This window comes from Dendrobates tinctorius, unplaced genomic scaffold, assembly GCF_039654945.1.
Source record: "Dendrobates tinctorius isolate UK_male_01 unplaced genomic scaffold, ASM3965494v1 ptg000097l, whole genome shotgun sequence".
Classification (NCBI taxonomy): domain Eukaryota; kingdom Metazoa; phylum Chordata; class Amphibia; order Anura; family Dendrobatidae; genus Dendrobates; species Dendrobates tinctorius.
Genome location: NW_027361765.1, coordinates 24,052,876 through 24,068,764, shown reverse-complemented (window position 1 = coordinate 24,068,764; position 15,889 = coordinate 24,052,876). Strand labels below are relative to the sequence as shown.

The window sequence follows — 15,889 nt, the reverse complement described above, 5'->3', positions numbered from 1 at the left end:
CACATGGAGTGTAATAACCCAGATATCCACCGAGATTTCTATCAGTCACAAAAGCTGCACATCTGCAGATAGTTCCCCACTTCTCTCCTCCATCCTCTAGAGGTTTGATAGTGAGATCAGCACCATTTTCTTAGAAATTGTTATTTTATATTCCACAATCAGCTGTGAAATGAGCATTGAGTGACAATATAATTAACACATTATTGTGTGACAATTGCATGGCGTCTTTCCACCTCTTATACGGTTTCCATCAGTGCATGTCCTGACGACAGACGATCATTTTTCTCCATAAAAGAGGCGATCAACACTAAGTTAGGAACCCTGCTATGACAGCCCCAAGCAGCCCGAGAGCTACAAATATCAATAGCTCTCCTTCAGTTTTCATTCATTTTACGTAAAGCAGCTATATTATATTTATAAAAATCTCCAACGCATGGCAGACGAATAATATACCACGAAAAATACAGCACTTCACTGCCTTACCCTTAGGCACATTTCTGCAAGAACCTTTGAATAAATAGTTGGAGACCCGCTCCAAACCACTGCAAAAGCTTTTGAATAGAAAGCAGCGATAAGAATTCAGGAGGATAAAGCAGGCCATTTAGACGGCCGCAGTCACATGCCTGTACCATACTGTACCAGCGTGCGCTACGAGTGGGAAGTCAGGAAACAGAACTGTCATTGTTCAGGAGCCATGTCTCAGTGGGGCGTCCTGTAGCTGCAAATGCAGAGAACAGCGGTCCCTGCTGTGTGACGACACCTGCACTCATCAAGTCCTAATATGTCTACGTGAGGAATCATTTTGCATTCGGATGTCTTCTATTGCTCTTCCTGACAGTAACCAATTAGCTATTCATTCAAAAATGGGTATGGATGATTGTAATAAAATGGACATATCTGCTCTAAAAATCCAAATGTATTGATCTACTATGTAGAAAATATTACCACAAACTAATGTTGATATATTATATAATCCTAAGCATCCCCTAAGCCAGGGGTCCCCAACCTGTAGCGCGGGAGTCACATGTGGCTCGCGGTCCCATGAATTGTGGCTCGTGACTGTCTGCCAGCTTGGTGAGTTCGCTCCAGGTCTAGCAAACAGGTATGAAGAATACATCTCAAAATGGTGAATATTGTGAGTAGCCCTGCACTGAAGAGCAGATCTGGATGCACATACACGGTCTTGGGGTTTAGAGATGATTTAGGTATGGTACACTGGAGGATGGCACTACCTGTTAGAGGAGGTGCTCATAGCTGGATGTGACAGTGTGTTGGGAGCCCTTGATGGGAGAATACTGAATGGGGACATTGTGGGAACCCCTGGATCTCAGTGTACTGCTTTGGAGTGATTTCTGTGGAAAAGCTTTGGTTATGATTATACCTGTAATGGGGGCTTTGGTTGACACTACTTTGAGGGGGGCGAGAGCTGGGTGTGGCTCGCAACCCTCTCTCTAAACTGAATGTGGCTCTCAAGGTCAGAAAGGTTGGGGACCACTGCTCTACGCATCCTCTAACCTAGATCACATTTAAAAAGGATGGCCACAACTTAAACACATTCTAAATGAGCCTGGGTGCTTGAGATCATCAAATGACTGCTGCAGTCACTGCTGATGATTGGCTGCAGTCTTCACATTGCTTCTTCCAGTGGGAACAGAATGTGAACGCTGCAGCCAAACAGCAGCGCTGATTGACTTCAGTGATCATGTAACATCCCCTTCCCGACCCTCTTATTTGCTGGAAGAAGCGCCCAGGAGACCGGCGGGGGACACATTGCAGGCATGGAGGACCTACAGTCTAGTAGTTATTTTTTTTCCCTTGGCATTTAGAATGGGGTTTTGACGCAGTGGACATCTTTACGTGTGGCATGTTTTGTATGGATTTTGATGGCAGATTTTTCAGCAAAAAAGTTATTGACGAAATGTAGCCCACACCATATGTAAAAACCCCAAGAAGCAACAGTGATTAAAAAAAAACCTGGCACATCTGAGGTTGTAAGATTCTCTAATCTGCTATGGATCACACTTGTTTCTGTGGAGAAGGAGCAGTGAAGTCTGCAGAACTTTGCAAGAAAATCCAAATATTTCATTTGCCTCCAAGTCACTTGTGTTTTTTTCTTCTTTGAAATAAGGGAATAATCCAGCTTTGGTCAAGCTCTAGAAGCCGGGATAAGGCACCGAAAAATGAGGAGGAAGATTCTTCCTTATGCAAAGACATGTGGGTCACATGGTGGGCAACTACAGCCCGTGGCAGAACAGGACCCAAGGCAGCAGTGACGTCAGACCTCATGATCACAGGGAGCGCCCCTTTAACAATACAGAGTAAGAACAACATGGGGACTAAGAAAGTATTCCACCATTCAGCTCAGTTTCATTTATTCATAAGCAAGTTTCATCAAAACTGAGAAAATCGATAGAGTACCTGATGGGGCTCCGACCCATGCAAGCCCGAGGACACCATCATCAAAATCTCTGTCTGTAAACACATAGGCCAGGCAATAATCATCATGGTTCTGTTCAGAGTTCAGCTCCAAGAACTTCTCAACGCCAATATTGGGAAATCGGAAAGGATTTGAGGGATCTCTTTCATCAGTTGTAGTGTTGATCTGCAAGAAAAAACAATTACTTAATATTCTGTTGATATACAGGCGGAAAAAAAAAAAAAAAGACGTAACCAGTAGATGAGGAATTGGCCTGAATAAAGACAAATGAACGCTCTTCTCTTAACATTAAACCATCAGAGTTTTCCCTATTTATCTGACACCAGAGTGGTTTCCAAATGTGCACATTGCCTAGGTCTCATCATGGCGCTCCGCTCTGTAGCAAGTCATCTAGGCGGAGCTTCAGCAATGAACAGTCATGGCAGCGTTGCTGCTGGAATCATGCAGCCTGTTTATTGTGACCCCAGGAGGATGTGAATGTGATGAAAGGAACATGACGAACAGCAGACTTCTGTACAGGTGAGACACCGATTATTGCCCTGTCTCAAGCTTCAGCACCAGTAACATGTGGTGAATGACACTGGACCGTTTGTGACTTCTACAGTGTCAAATGTGCAGAGGTTCCAACAGATCGGTCACTAAATTTCACAATACAAACTTCATACATTATTAAATCTGATGAGGCAGGTGTATTTACTGTAAATATCAATGCAAAAATGGAAGCATTATACTTCCTCTAAGTGTTTTCCCAGATAATAAACTTAACAGTTCTGGCTGGACTCAAAATATTTTCAGGCTAGGGTCACACATCCGGTTTCTCTCCATCTGAGAAAAACAGTCCGATTATACTAACCAGTCTGATCAGAAAAAAATAAAGTTTCTCCATCTTCTTTATTATATCAGTCCGTGAAAAGTGGACTGCACTTGGATGTCATGAGTGCTGTCCGACTTTTTCATGGACTTGTAGACTTGAATGGGTGAGTGACATTTGATTCCCGGAGGCAAATCACGCGTTCTAGGATTGTGGACATGTGCACAGCCCCATAGAATAACATGGGTACGGCTGCTATCTGCCAAAACCACAGATGGCACTTGTCCGATTTAAACAGTAATGTACACGAGCCCTAATATCAAGTGATAAAACTTTTAAGAAGGATTATATTGTTATTCTAAGGTATGGTTTCAGAGCAAGTACACCAGTCTCATCAGGTATAAGATCTATATAATTAAAAAGGTATGCACTTCACACTGTGAATCTATTGACAGATCTGCGAGAAGTTCGGCATTAAGCAGATCTTTGCCAGCTCTCATAACCGTGATAATGGTTCACTATCATTTTTTCGATAATCAGTCACATGGCTTTACGCAACTCAAAAATTCACTTGCTTGGGTGAACCCTCATGGCTCCCACCACTAATAATAAGAAACTCATTTTGAAGGTCTGGTTACACAAAAGCTTTCAAGATTATTATTCTAAATAAGGGAGAACGTCAACTGAAATAGAAATCTAAAAAGTTTCAGGTCTCAGTGCTTGGACCCTCAAGATCAAACACTGATTTCAGGCATTTTGTGGGTATACCCCTGGGGTATGTGCACACATCTTTTTATTATGGATTTTGCCCACCAGGAACCCACTTGAAAAATAGAGCAATAAATGTTAAGAACAGATGCACTGAAATATCAAAATGGCATTCTTATGCATGTGTTCTGTCTTTTTCAGCTTCTTTTAACAGCTCAGGCTTTGAAAGCTATGAAGGGACCGGTAAAATCTTCTGGTGGCTTCCATCACAAAAATGACACAAAAGACGACAAAGAATCCGAATCAGGAAAACCACCTGAAGAGTCTTCCTATAACAAAAGCTCAGTGTCTAAGATGCCGTACGGACATACACCTAATGGACCATCTAGATCATGTAATTCTCCCTCTTGGGAGGTGGACGACAGACACCTGAAGGCATCTGCCACTTCTTTATGGCTCCCCTGCTTAGTCTAGTGCAGAACAAGTCTGGAGGATGAAGATAAACACAAGCAAATGTTCATACATAAAGTTGTGGGTACCATGCCTAAAAGGTTTCCACCATTATGAAATGTCCGTGAAACCACAGTGGTGTAAATTACCGTACATGAAAGTTGGAAAAGCGCCATCAGAAATACTCACCCGAATACGCTTCACCATGAAGCTAATGTTTCGAATCCCCATGAAATCTGTTGATTGATAAATTGTATCAATCGCTTTCACATGGCTGGATATCTGTAAAATGGCAAAACAAATATTGTATTATACACAATTAAATGGCAAAAGCATAGCTGCTTAGAAAGGAAAAAAAAGACTAACGTTCACAGTGGTGACATATTGGCAACTGTAAGGCAAAGTTTCGATTGTGAAAGAGCCTTTGGAAAAAAAAAAGAAACAGAATTTCTAATTACCACAGACATCTACATGAAACTTTAAGGGAGAATGTGTGGCTATGTTTTCCTATTCTACTTCTTTGCTTTGATCTTATTTTGTTGAGCCACCTATTTGCTCTCAGAAGTTGAGCCACCTATTGGATGTATACACGGTGTTCCAAATTATTATGCAAAAAGAGTTTAGGAGTGATAAGGTTAGATTTTTTTGTCTGTCATTTAAACTCATTGATGGTGATGTGTGTCATGGCTCTTTATATCACCGAAAGCAATTGCAGATACCTGTGCAAATTAGTTTGGCAGGTGTGTCCAAATAAAGGCAAGACTACTTAAGAAGGCTGTTCCACATTATTAAGCAGCCTACATTTTTTGCCAAAATGGGAAAGAAAAAAGATGTGTCGGCTGCTGAGAAGCAACAAATTGTGGAGTATTTAGGTCAAGGCATGACTACAATCAACATTGCCAAGACACTTCATCGTGATCATCAAGAAGTATGTAGCCGATTCCCAGCACACACGTGTGCTTGCTGATAAGGAAAAACTGAGGACTCTTTCCAACAGGCAATTGCGTCAGGTTAAAAGAGCAGCTGCAAAAATGCCTTGTCATAGCAGCAGACAAGTTTTTGAAGCTGCTGGTGCCTCCAACGTCCCCCGAACAACAAGATGCAGGGTCCTTCAGAGGTTTGCAGCTGTGCGTAAGCCATCCTGTCGACCACCTCTATCCACTGCACACAAGCAGAAATGTCTCCAGGGGGCCAAACGATACATGAAGACTGACTTCCAAACTGTTTTGTTCACCGATGAGTGCTGTGCAACGCTCGATGGTCCACATGGATGGAGTGGAGGATGGCTGGTTGATGGACACCCCATGAAAAAACGGCTAAGGCGCCAACAAGGAGGAGGGGGAGTAATGTTTTGGGCTGGAATCATGGGGGGAGACATTGTCGGCCCCTTTACCCCTTCAGGGATCCTAAAGGTGAACTCCATAATCTATGTGGAGTTTCTAAAACAGCACTTCCTGCCATGGTTCAAGAGGAAGAACTGTGCTTTCCACAGCAAGATCATTTTCATGCATGATAATGCACTGTCTCATGCTGCAAATAACACATCTGCATCTCTGGCTGCTTTGGGCATAAAAGAGGAAAAACTTATGGTGTGGCCACCATCTTCCCCTGACCTCAACCCCATTGAGAACCTCTGGAACATCATCAAAAGGAGTGTCTATGATGGCGGGAGGCAGTTCACATCTAAGCAACAGCTCTGGGAGGGTATTCTGTCCACATGCAAAACAATTGAAGCTCAAACCATCCAAAAACTGACAAATTCAATGGACGAGAGAGTTCAGAAGCTTCTTTCGAACAAGGGGTCCTATGTGCAAATGTAACATCACCTAGAATAAAGTTTTGACTTGAAAACTGTTTGATTTCATTTTGTAATAAGCTGATAATGCTTATTATTTCACAATTGCCCATTTTTTTGTTCAAAATAAAAAGGTTGAAAACTCTGCTGTGCATAATAATTAGGAACATGCATTTTGAGTCTTTCTTATTTTTAAAAATATACTGTTTTCATAGGCAGTTTGTTCAAAAACATTGCAATTATACTAGAATATTAGATGACTGGAAAATAACAATGACTGCAATTCATATAGGTAATTTAGAGAAAATATGAGGAAATATTTTTTGCATAATAATTTGGAACACAGTGTATATCCTAAAAGTCAGTATCAACCCTTTAACAAGCCTTGCCAGATGACTTTGCATAAGTAGCCAAACCAGACACTATTCGCAGACACATGTTTCGGGTGTTTTCCCCCTCCTCAGTGTAAAGCAGGAGATCCGCTTTGGCAAGATGAGAGGCATCAGACTGGGCGTCTACGAGAGAATGTTTTTCCTTGTGGAGAATGCCAAGATGGTGTAAGGAGACTTCGAGTCCATGCAATGTTCTTTTGGAAATTAAGAAATGGTGTTTTAGACAGTCGTCTTCCAAAGATGGACTTAATAAACAGGAAATTACGGTAACGTGTTAGTCCTCTGCAGTATGAGACCGACCAGTTTAAGATCAATAAGAAAACGCTGCTCACAGTGAAATCACCTATATTACCTCTATTTTTTAGATTGCCTTTACGACTAATTGGAATACTTCCCACTATCTGTGGGGCAGTAGGGATCTATGGTACTATGCAGATCCCGCAGTAGATTACAGACTGAGTTATGATCTCCCGCAACAAACGCTAGGAATTCATAAGCACAATGGAATTTTCTACATTAGTCAAACTATAGCAATGACTCCAGAATATCATTGGGGGAACGTTATGGTTTTGCCCTACTGAATTAATCTGATTGTTGCAGTCTCTTTTGGGATGCTACCAATACATACAATGTATCTTCAGAAAGACCTAGGCTTTGAAAATATTATTTGGCAGAAGTCTCATCTTCCTACATAATGCGCCCAAGGAAAGACTATAACCTGGTTAAGTATCACGGAAGCCGTTCAGGGTCTGAAAGGATGTTTGCCCCTCGTATAAGATGGCACCTTCTAAATCCATGGTAAAGCGCCGACTCAGTTCAGGCAATACTTAAAAGGAGGATCCATGATGTTGAAAAGGACTTAATGTGCTGCGTTCCTTTACAAGATCCGTCCTCACTTTATGGCTGCCAGTTTGAATTTAGCTATAATTGTTAGGATGAAGCATAACAGCATTATTTTATGATGAGACTTTCACCCTAAGGACTTCCAATCCAAAATGGACAGGAGACTTTTCTACATCTCCATTGTGTGGCTGGAAGGAGACATGCAAAATTCAACACACAGAATGAGGAAAGAAGACGCTCCGGCGAAAAGGACAAAACGGAAAGTCACACTTTTCAATACAAATTACCAGTAAAAAGCAAAGCACTGGACTGAGCCTACAGTCCATTACTGTAATGATATCTCCGGAGACGCAGGCTGCAGCCGGATGATAATGTGTGCGGAAACACTAAGGGTCGGAGACATGAAAACTTTCTGCACTTGTGGAGAGTCGCATCAGGGGAACACAAGGCAGGAGGAGAATGAAGATTAAAAAACATATCCTATCTACAGTAAGTAGGCTACAAAGGATGGGAACAAGGTGTCAGATACGCGAGATAAGATACTCCGGATAAAGACGCCAGTCAATGAAACTTGCAGCAAGCACAAGGAGGATAGCAGTTTTTATTAACCTTGTGTTTTGTGTTCGGTAAGCAAAGTCATTTCCCAATTTACATTATACAAAAAAAGAAAATAAAATCCTCCTAATACTGTAAAGTACCAGAATGTATTTATTTACTAGTGAGAAACTTTTGCATAGGAGAAAATCAGGGGTTTCTGAGAACTTTATCTAGCTTTTCTTGAAGACTAGAAAGTAGGCCATGTTCAAAGCACATGAAAGGGAATCAGGCTTTTGCTATGTAATCTGAGGACCGCAGGAGGCAGGGGTTAAAACACTGAATCCAACTTTGTGTCACTTATCAAGCTGTATGCTGTTTACTTACAGTGAAGGTTTTATCACTAGGACGTTATCATTGCTTAGACTAGCTGGCAGGAGCTTGCTAGTCCAACTCAGCCCCTTCCTGTGAAGCAGCTCACCATCAATATACAATGTCTGGGCAGGATTAGCTTTCTCAGCTCTGCTACATGTAGCATTTAAAAAACAAACTGTGTCACAACTGCAGCTCCCAATAAACTAAGTATTATATCACTGGATTCAGGGTCTCTTTGCCGTCATCAGGCTGTTATCAGATGAGGCCACAAAAACCTGCTGACAGATTCCCATTAGTGGCCTCAGATTGGCATATACATCAGAAAAAGCTCTGGACGCATACCTCCGCCAGAATATTCACAACACATGCAAACAATGGAGAGTGTTTGTATTATACAAAAATCAAATAGAATTACATACACATATATTAGACAAATTAATCTTCTCAGATCATTTTTAACAGTATATTATAAAAAGGGAAAACACACACCACACCATAGTCATGTAGAATGTGAGGCTCATATGTCCCCAAAGAGCATTTTATCTGCTTAATTTTTACAAAACTCCAATTTGCCTTTTATTGCTATGTTGCCACATGCAGACACACGTAATGAAAATTCCCAACACCGTTTCATTACCACTATGTTCTGCAATAATACCATTTTGTTAACTTTTCCCGATGGACCGATATCACAACTATACTAAATGTGCACTAATATCATAGGGCAAAATGTTTTCCTGAGCGGATTAATATTTTACCCACTGTATGTAAAAAGAAAAAAAAAAAAGAAAAATCAGAATTAACCCCGCTGTCATACTGGCTACTAGGGCAGCCCTAACAGATGGACGTCCTCTCTCATGCAGCTCAGTTTTCAGACTGGGACAAAAGAATCTTCTCACCGCCATTATTGGGGGAGTGAGTTTATGACATAACACCTTCACTAGTTGCAGGGGAAGAAATAAAAAAATAAAAAAAACACACAACAAAAATATAAAAAAAATATTAAATGTATTGAAACTTCTTGTAAAAATCATCAAAAAAAATGTGAATACTGAAAAAAGGTGTCCTCCCTCAACTTATCACTTTTTCCAGGATAAGTAGAAATATTGGATTTTAAATGATATACTTTTTAGGATGATGTACTGTGCACTTGTTAGTGATTATCAGATTACATTGGCGCTGGATGAGCACAACTATTATATAGTAGACCCTTTTTTTTGACTACATGGTGAGCTGACACTTTGTTTTCGTACTGCTGGAGATCTAGTGAAAACAAAGCTAACATACAATGGTTGCATAATTAAACACTAAAACAAGTAAGCTAATTATGTGTATTATAGAGCTTTGCTTTCTTTGAATATGCTCCGACATAGAAGAGTGAAAACTAAGCCTCATAAAATGGCACCACAAATGTCTGAAAATAGAAAGGCGTTAAATTACTACATTTATTTCAAAGTGATCACACATCATAGAAACCCAAACAATTTGCACATAGCGCAGCGATGTCAGTATGCAAGGGCCGGTACCTGGGCAATCACGGCTTCCCTCGTCTCTCCGTAGCGCCTGTAGAACAGATGGTCAGTCTGGATGTAGAGCTGGCAGGTGTTCTTCTCTGCCTGCGCTGCTCGCCGCTGCCTAAGGATGACTGGACCGGTCTCTTCATGTTCGTCTACGTGTTCCTAATAGCAGCCACAAATAGAAGTAGTGAAATAAAATCAGACGCCTTACTATCAAAGTATGAATGGAGGGAACATAATCAGAACTCGCGAGCTCATAGGTGAGTGACAGAGGGACGTGCAGGCTTACTTTAGACCGGACAACACCTTTAACAGCAAATTTGTGCTAGAACGTTAAGCCAAGTGCTAAGCTATAACAGAGCCAACAAAAGGGCTCTTACCTGTTTGCTCGGTTCACTTTGAGACGACATCTGATACATTTTCATCCTTTCGAACACAGAGTGGTCGGCACATCCCCCCTGAGCGCCATATTTATGAGGATATTCTGCAAAGCGGAAATTCAAGAAGGTTACACACACTCTTCACGTCGGACAACATCTGACGTAGACAAAACAAAAAATAATCCCAAATTGCTTTCGGAATGAAAAGGTCTCACTAACTAGAGCAGATGGCAAATAATTTCACATTTAAAAAAAAGTCTTATAGACAAACAAAATCCCAGAAAATCTCATTTATCGTCTAAATTAAAGCACCGACTGGGTCAGAGGTTTGCGCCGTGTGGTTTAGTGTTGAGCGCATTTTAGGAGGAATACGTCCATAATAAAACCAATTGTTTAGGGCTTTTTAATCAGTAAAATCAAAGTCAAGCCTCCGTCTCCAAGATGTGTACCTTGTCTGCATCTCGTGGCCAGCAGAGGCAAGGGGAATGCCATGGAAAGTATGAACTGTCCCTTCCCTGTGGCACGCCGATCCAATCCACACTGGTGGTAAGGCAAGGGGAGCGATGGCGCGTCAGCCAGTTTGGAGAGCAAGACTGGGCACTGATCTCAGAGGTGGAAAAGGTGGCTAAAATGAGCAGGATCAGTTCAGTTGTTCAAACGCCAATAATTTACAAGCATCTTAACAAAAGCCTCTTTTGCACTGCTAATAACATGGAATCATTTTTCTTCATGGGGTTTACTCCAACAACCACCAAGCCGTTAAAAAAGAGGCAGTCTCATAGGCAACCGCTAATATATAAGACAGGGTTGCTTCATGAAGATGACCACTAAAGCCATAAAACGACGGTTTTAGTGGATCTGGTTCGTCTATACTCGGGCAATGGACTGTTACTAGGAGAAGCCGTGTTTGCCTAAACCAATTAGGCATCCATAAAGTTCATCTCCCCTGCAGCTGCCGGACACAGAAGGTCCATTTTTAGGACCGAAACGTCTGATGTTTGGATTTCCTGCACAAATAAGTATCTACCGTTTTCACATCCGAGTGCCAAGTTTACTTCACATACTTAAAGGGATCGGATCCTACTGGGGCACCGATTACGGGAGTGTCGTGCGCCATTCTTCTACAATACACTACACAATGAATATTTACCCATTCCCCTAATCCTGCCCACCCCCCTGCTCCAGAGTCACTGATTGGGTGCAGTCACACTGCCATATTACTTGCCAAGGATAGAAAAAAATACATATTCTGAAAGGGCTGCCCAAAGCTCTATATCAGGATATTATCAGGTTACGCCAAAAGGACCTGACAAGATTCCCTTTAACATTTTTCATTTATCGGACGCTTGAAACTTTTTTTTTTTTCTGACAAGTTTAAAGTTCAAAATCATAAAATAAATGCCTCACAGACTGTCCACAACTTACAGGAATTCCTCAAGTGACCCCGATTGCGGACATTAAAAGCATACAGCTCCATTACAGAAATATGACATTTTCCCAGGAGGTTACCGTATTTATGTTCTAAAGAACAAGGAGGTTGAAGAGCATGGAAAGTCATTTCATATCAATGTTTTCAATTCATCTTGGAAAGCTCTGCCTCTCACCCCTTTCTGCATGATAGATCCCAAACAGTTCACCAGATTTCCTCTTTTACATACATTCTTCTACACCTTAAATTTTCCTTTCTCCTAGAAGGCACATGCACTTAGATTAGACCACTGCAGAGCAAAAGCTGAAGCCACTTGAAAACTGATCTGACACTTAATCTTTGTGATTGCAGGGTGTAAACAGCCAAACATATGGAGCCGTACTATGCATTTGATCTGATTAGAAAAGTGCATGTGAATCCGCATTGTGGTGGCTAAAACCCCTGGAGCCGGCCCTGCTCTACAGCTTTTTGAATACAATTAATTTATGATGCCTTTATGCACGTTCCTTCCATACCTCTTGTATTGACCACTTGGTACCATGAATTCATTATGGTATGAGAAGCAATATTAGGCACAACACATTATTTCTGATCATTTGGTAACTCATCCACTGTTTTGCACTTGAACTTTTTCAGTAAGACTATAAGAGGTCGCTCTCTCGTTTGGTTCACATATTAATACTATTTTGTTAATTTCTATTACAGTGTATTCTTCTGTATATGTTAGTGTGGCACTTTATGGGCATTGTTTCCAGAAAGATTCTGTATATTTCTGAATGACTTTGCAACTCTCTACATTTTTTCCTTTTTATTATGTATTTTTATGGTCTTTTCTTTAATAAAGGTGTTAATTTATATTCGGCATTTGATTCATTTCTCTTGTAGGTTTTAGGTCTCTTACTTGTAAGTAATGGAGTCCAAGTAAGCTGAACGTCAACCCAATCTAAAAGGTCCATTTATGGTGCTTTAAATGGTGTGAGGTGGTGACAGGTGTTTTATGCGAGGGTTGATAATTTCCCCCCGGATGCGCATAGAAGCGTATTAAGGCTGCTGGAGTGCATTGCAGTCACAGATATAGCTGTGGTTACAATGCAGAATAAAACCAACTTTGGTCTTGGGCAAGCTATTTGCCTAAGGCAGATTTAAGAAAACCCGGCATGGGCTTTTATTTTTGAAGCGAACTACAGGATGGTTGTGGGGCACTTTGCTGCCTCCAGGGCAGGTCCTACAAGTGGCCCATGGCCACAGATTACATTTAAAAACCTTGCAGCAAAGGGTTGGGTGTGTCAGTGTTGGTTTGCAAACTGTAGAGCAAGTGGCTCTGCAAGGTTGCAAGGTTCAGCCTGTGTGAAGTAACACGGAGCCAAGTGAAGCCAAAAGGCCTGGCACCCCTCAGCACAGCACGGTGGTGCAGTCGCCCACGGGAACCGGTCTCCAATACAGACTGTCTTGATTCCCTGCTGCGATCCGGAGGATACCATGTTTTCCATTTGTGAGTACGTTAGACATTAAAGACACTTTGTTTTGAACTTTCCAGTGGTCACTGCCTGTCTGTCGCACTGCACCAACCCCGCTGCACTACAATGGCCTTAGATTGGGGCAACATGGTTACAGGTTGGTGGACACTAAATACCTTGTTTACAAAGGCCAACCCTGCTTCAAATATGCATTGGACAATCTGTAATAGATTATTCCATGCACATAGGCTCCTATTGTTCTCAGCAGCACTTACAGTTGTGGCCAAAAGTATTGACACCCCTGCAGTTCTGTCAGATAATACTCAGTTTCTTCCTGAAAATGATTGCAAACACAAATTCTTTGGTATTATCTTCATTTAATTTGTCTTAAATGAAAAAACACAAAAGAGAATGAAGCAAAAAGCAAAACATTGATCAGTTCACACAAAACTCCAAAAATGGGCCAGACAAAAGTATTGGCACCCTCAGCCTAATACTTGGTTGCACAACCTTTAGCCAAAATAACTGATGGTTACCGGAAGCGGTTGGTCGCAATGAGTTTCTTGCAATGCTCTGCTGGAATTTTAGACCATTCTTCTTTGGCAAACTGCTCCAGGTCCCTGATATTTGAAGGGTGCCTTCTCCAAACTGCCATTTTTAGATTTCTCCACAGGTGTTCTATGGGATTCAGGTCTAGACTCATTGCTGGCCACCTTAGAAGTCTCCAGTCCTTTCTCTCAAACCATTTTCTAGTGCTTTTTGAAGTGTGTTTTGGGTCATTGTCCTGCTGGAAGACCCATGACCTCTGAGGGAGACCCAGCTTTCTCACACTGGGCCCTACATTATGCTGCAAAATTTGTTGGTAGTCTTCAGACTTCATAATGCCATGCACACGGTCAAGCAGTCCAGTGCCAGATGCAGCAAAGCAACCCCAAAACATCAGGGAACCTCCGCCATGTTTGACTGCAGGGACCGTGCTCTTTTCTTTGAATGCCTTTTTTTTTCTCCGGTAAACTCTATGTTGATGCCTTTGCCTAAAAAGCTCTACTTTTGTCTCATCTGACCAGAGAACATTCTTCCAAAACGTTTTAGGCTTTTTCAGGTAAAATTTTGGCAAACTCCAGCCTGGCTTTTTTATGTCTCGGGGTAAGTGGGGTCTTCCTGGGTCTCCTACCATACAGTCCCTTTTCATTCAGATGCCGACGGATAGTACGGGTTGACACTGTTGTACCCTCGGACAGCAAGGCAGCTTGAACTTGTTTGGATGTTAGTCGAGGTTCTTTATGCAACATTCACACAATCTTGCGTTGAAATCTCTTGTCAATTTTTCTTTTCCGTCCACATCTAGGGAGGTTAGCCACAGTGCCATGGGCTTTAAACTTCTTGATGACACTGCGCACGGTAGACACAGGAACATTCAGGTCTTTGGAGATGGACTTGTAGCCTTGAGATTGCTCATGCTTCCTCACAATTTGGTTTCTCAAGTCCTCAGACAGTTCTTTGGTCTTCTTTCTTTTCTCCATGCTCAATGTGGTACACACAAGGACACAGGACAGCGGTTGAGTCAACTTTAATGCATGTCAACTGGCTGCAAGTGTGATTTAGTTATTGCCAACACATTTTAGGTGCCACAGGTAAGTTACAGGTGCTATTACACAAATTAGAGAAGCATCACATGATTTTTCGAACAGTGCCAATACTTTTGTCCACCCTCTTTTTTATGTTTGGTGTGGAATTATATCCAATTTGGCTTTACGACAATTCTTTTTGTGTTTTTTCATTTAAGACAAATTAAATGAAGATAATAATACCAAAGAATTTGTGTTTGCAATCATTTTCAGGAAGAAACTGAGTAGTATCTGACAGAATTGCAGGGGTGTCAATACTTTTGGCCACAACTGTATCTTGTTTACACAGGACAATGTGCAGCAGAGAACAATCATCTTTTGTTGGGACTCCCACCAATCCAGAGAACCAGAGTAGGAAATGCCCCACAGGAATAGAGTACTGCCTGGGCCACAGCTTCATAGTAAGCATAGTTAATTCATTACAAAGCCCTATGAACTCTCATGATAGATTGTAAGTTGCTGATCGCTGGGGGGAGTCTGACATCAATGATGATCGCGATCATCATGTTAACACCTATCCTGTGGCTGAAGAAATAGCTGCCAACACGTTCATCTTAAAGTTTGCTCCACAAACTTTTGGTATTTTGGTAGCAATCAAGGTGCAAAGATTAGTGACTGAGATTCATCCTTGTGACCAACTTTCTAGTTACCTCAATTCACAAAAAAAACTGGAGGAAATAGTGGTGTGAATTTCGCTTTACATCTTTAATGTTCACACCCTCGGTAATGAGACTAGAGTTCCCCTGTAGTTCCAGATGTGCTACCCCATTAGCAAAAACTGTAACCCTGATTCTATAAAGTATTTACATCAAAAATCTGATGTCAGACACTATGAATATTTGCAAAACTTTTGAGTTATCAGATTGCGAAAAAAATGCTGCATATTTTGGCTTTTTCACACCAGCTTCAGCCAAAACAGGGAAAGCTGGGGTAGGACGGGCAACACACGCTTGCCTAATTTATAATGAGATGCATTGTAACACTTTACTCCATAGTTCTCACTCCAGTCTCTGACTGGAATAAGTTTTGTGTTGAGGTGCACACTACTTTTCAAAACACGCCTGATTCATTAAAGTGTGTGTAAATGAATCAGGACTCCAGAACGTCCACTCGTCAAGACTGACATGAATAAC

At 41.5% G+C, this 15,889-nt stretch overlaps 1 protein-coding gene across 1 annotated transcript in view; it reads right to left on the bottom strand.

The window, feature by feature from the left end:
* The window catches only part of ADAM10 (ADAM metallopeptidase domain 10), a 211,913-nt gene that overhangs the window by 34,673 nt on the left and 161,351 nt on the right, over window positions 1-15,889 (bottom strand). The window contains exons 5-8 of the mRNA XM_073586969.1: window positions 10,243-10,346; window positions 9,872-10,024; window positions 4,596-4,688; window positions 2,419-2,602 (exon numbers count right to left, since the gene is read on the bottom strand). Coding sequence (XP_073443070.1) covers window positions 2,419-2,602; window positions 4,596-4,688; window positions 9,872-10,024; window positions 10,243-10,346 — 534 coding nt within the window. The remainder of the gene's footprint in view (window positions 1-2,418; window positions 2,603-4,595; window positions 4,689-9,871; window positions 10,025-10,242; window positions 10,347-15,889) is intronic.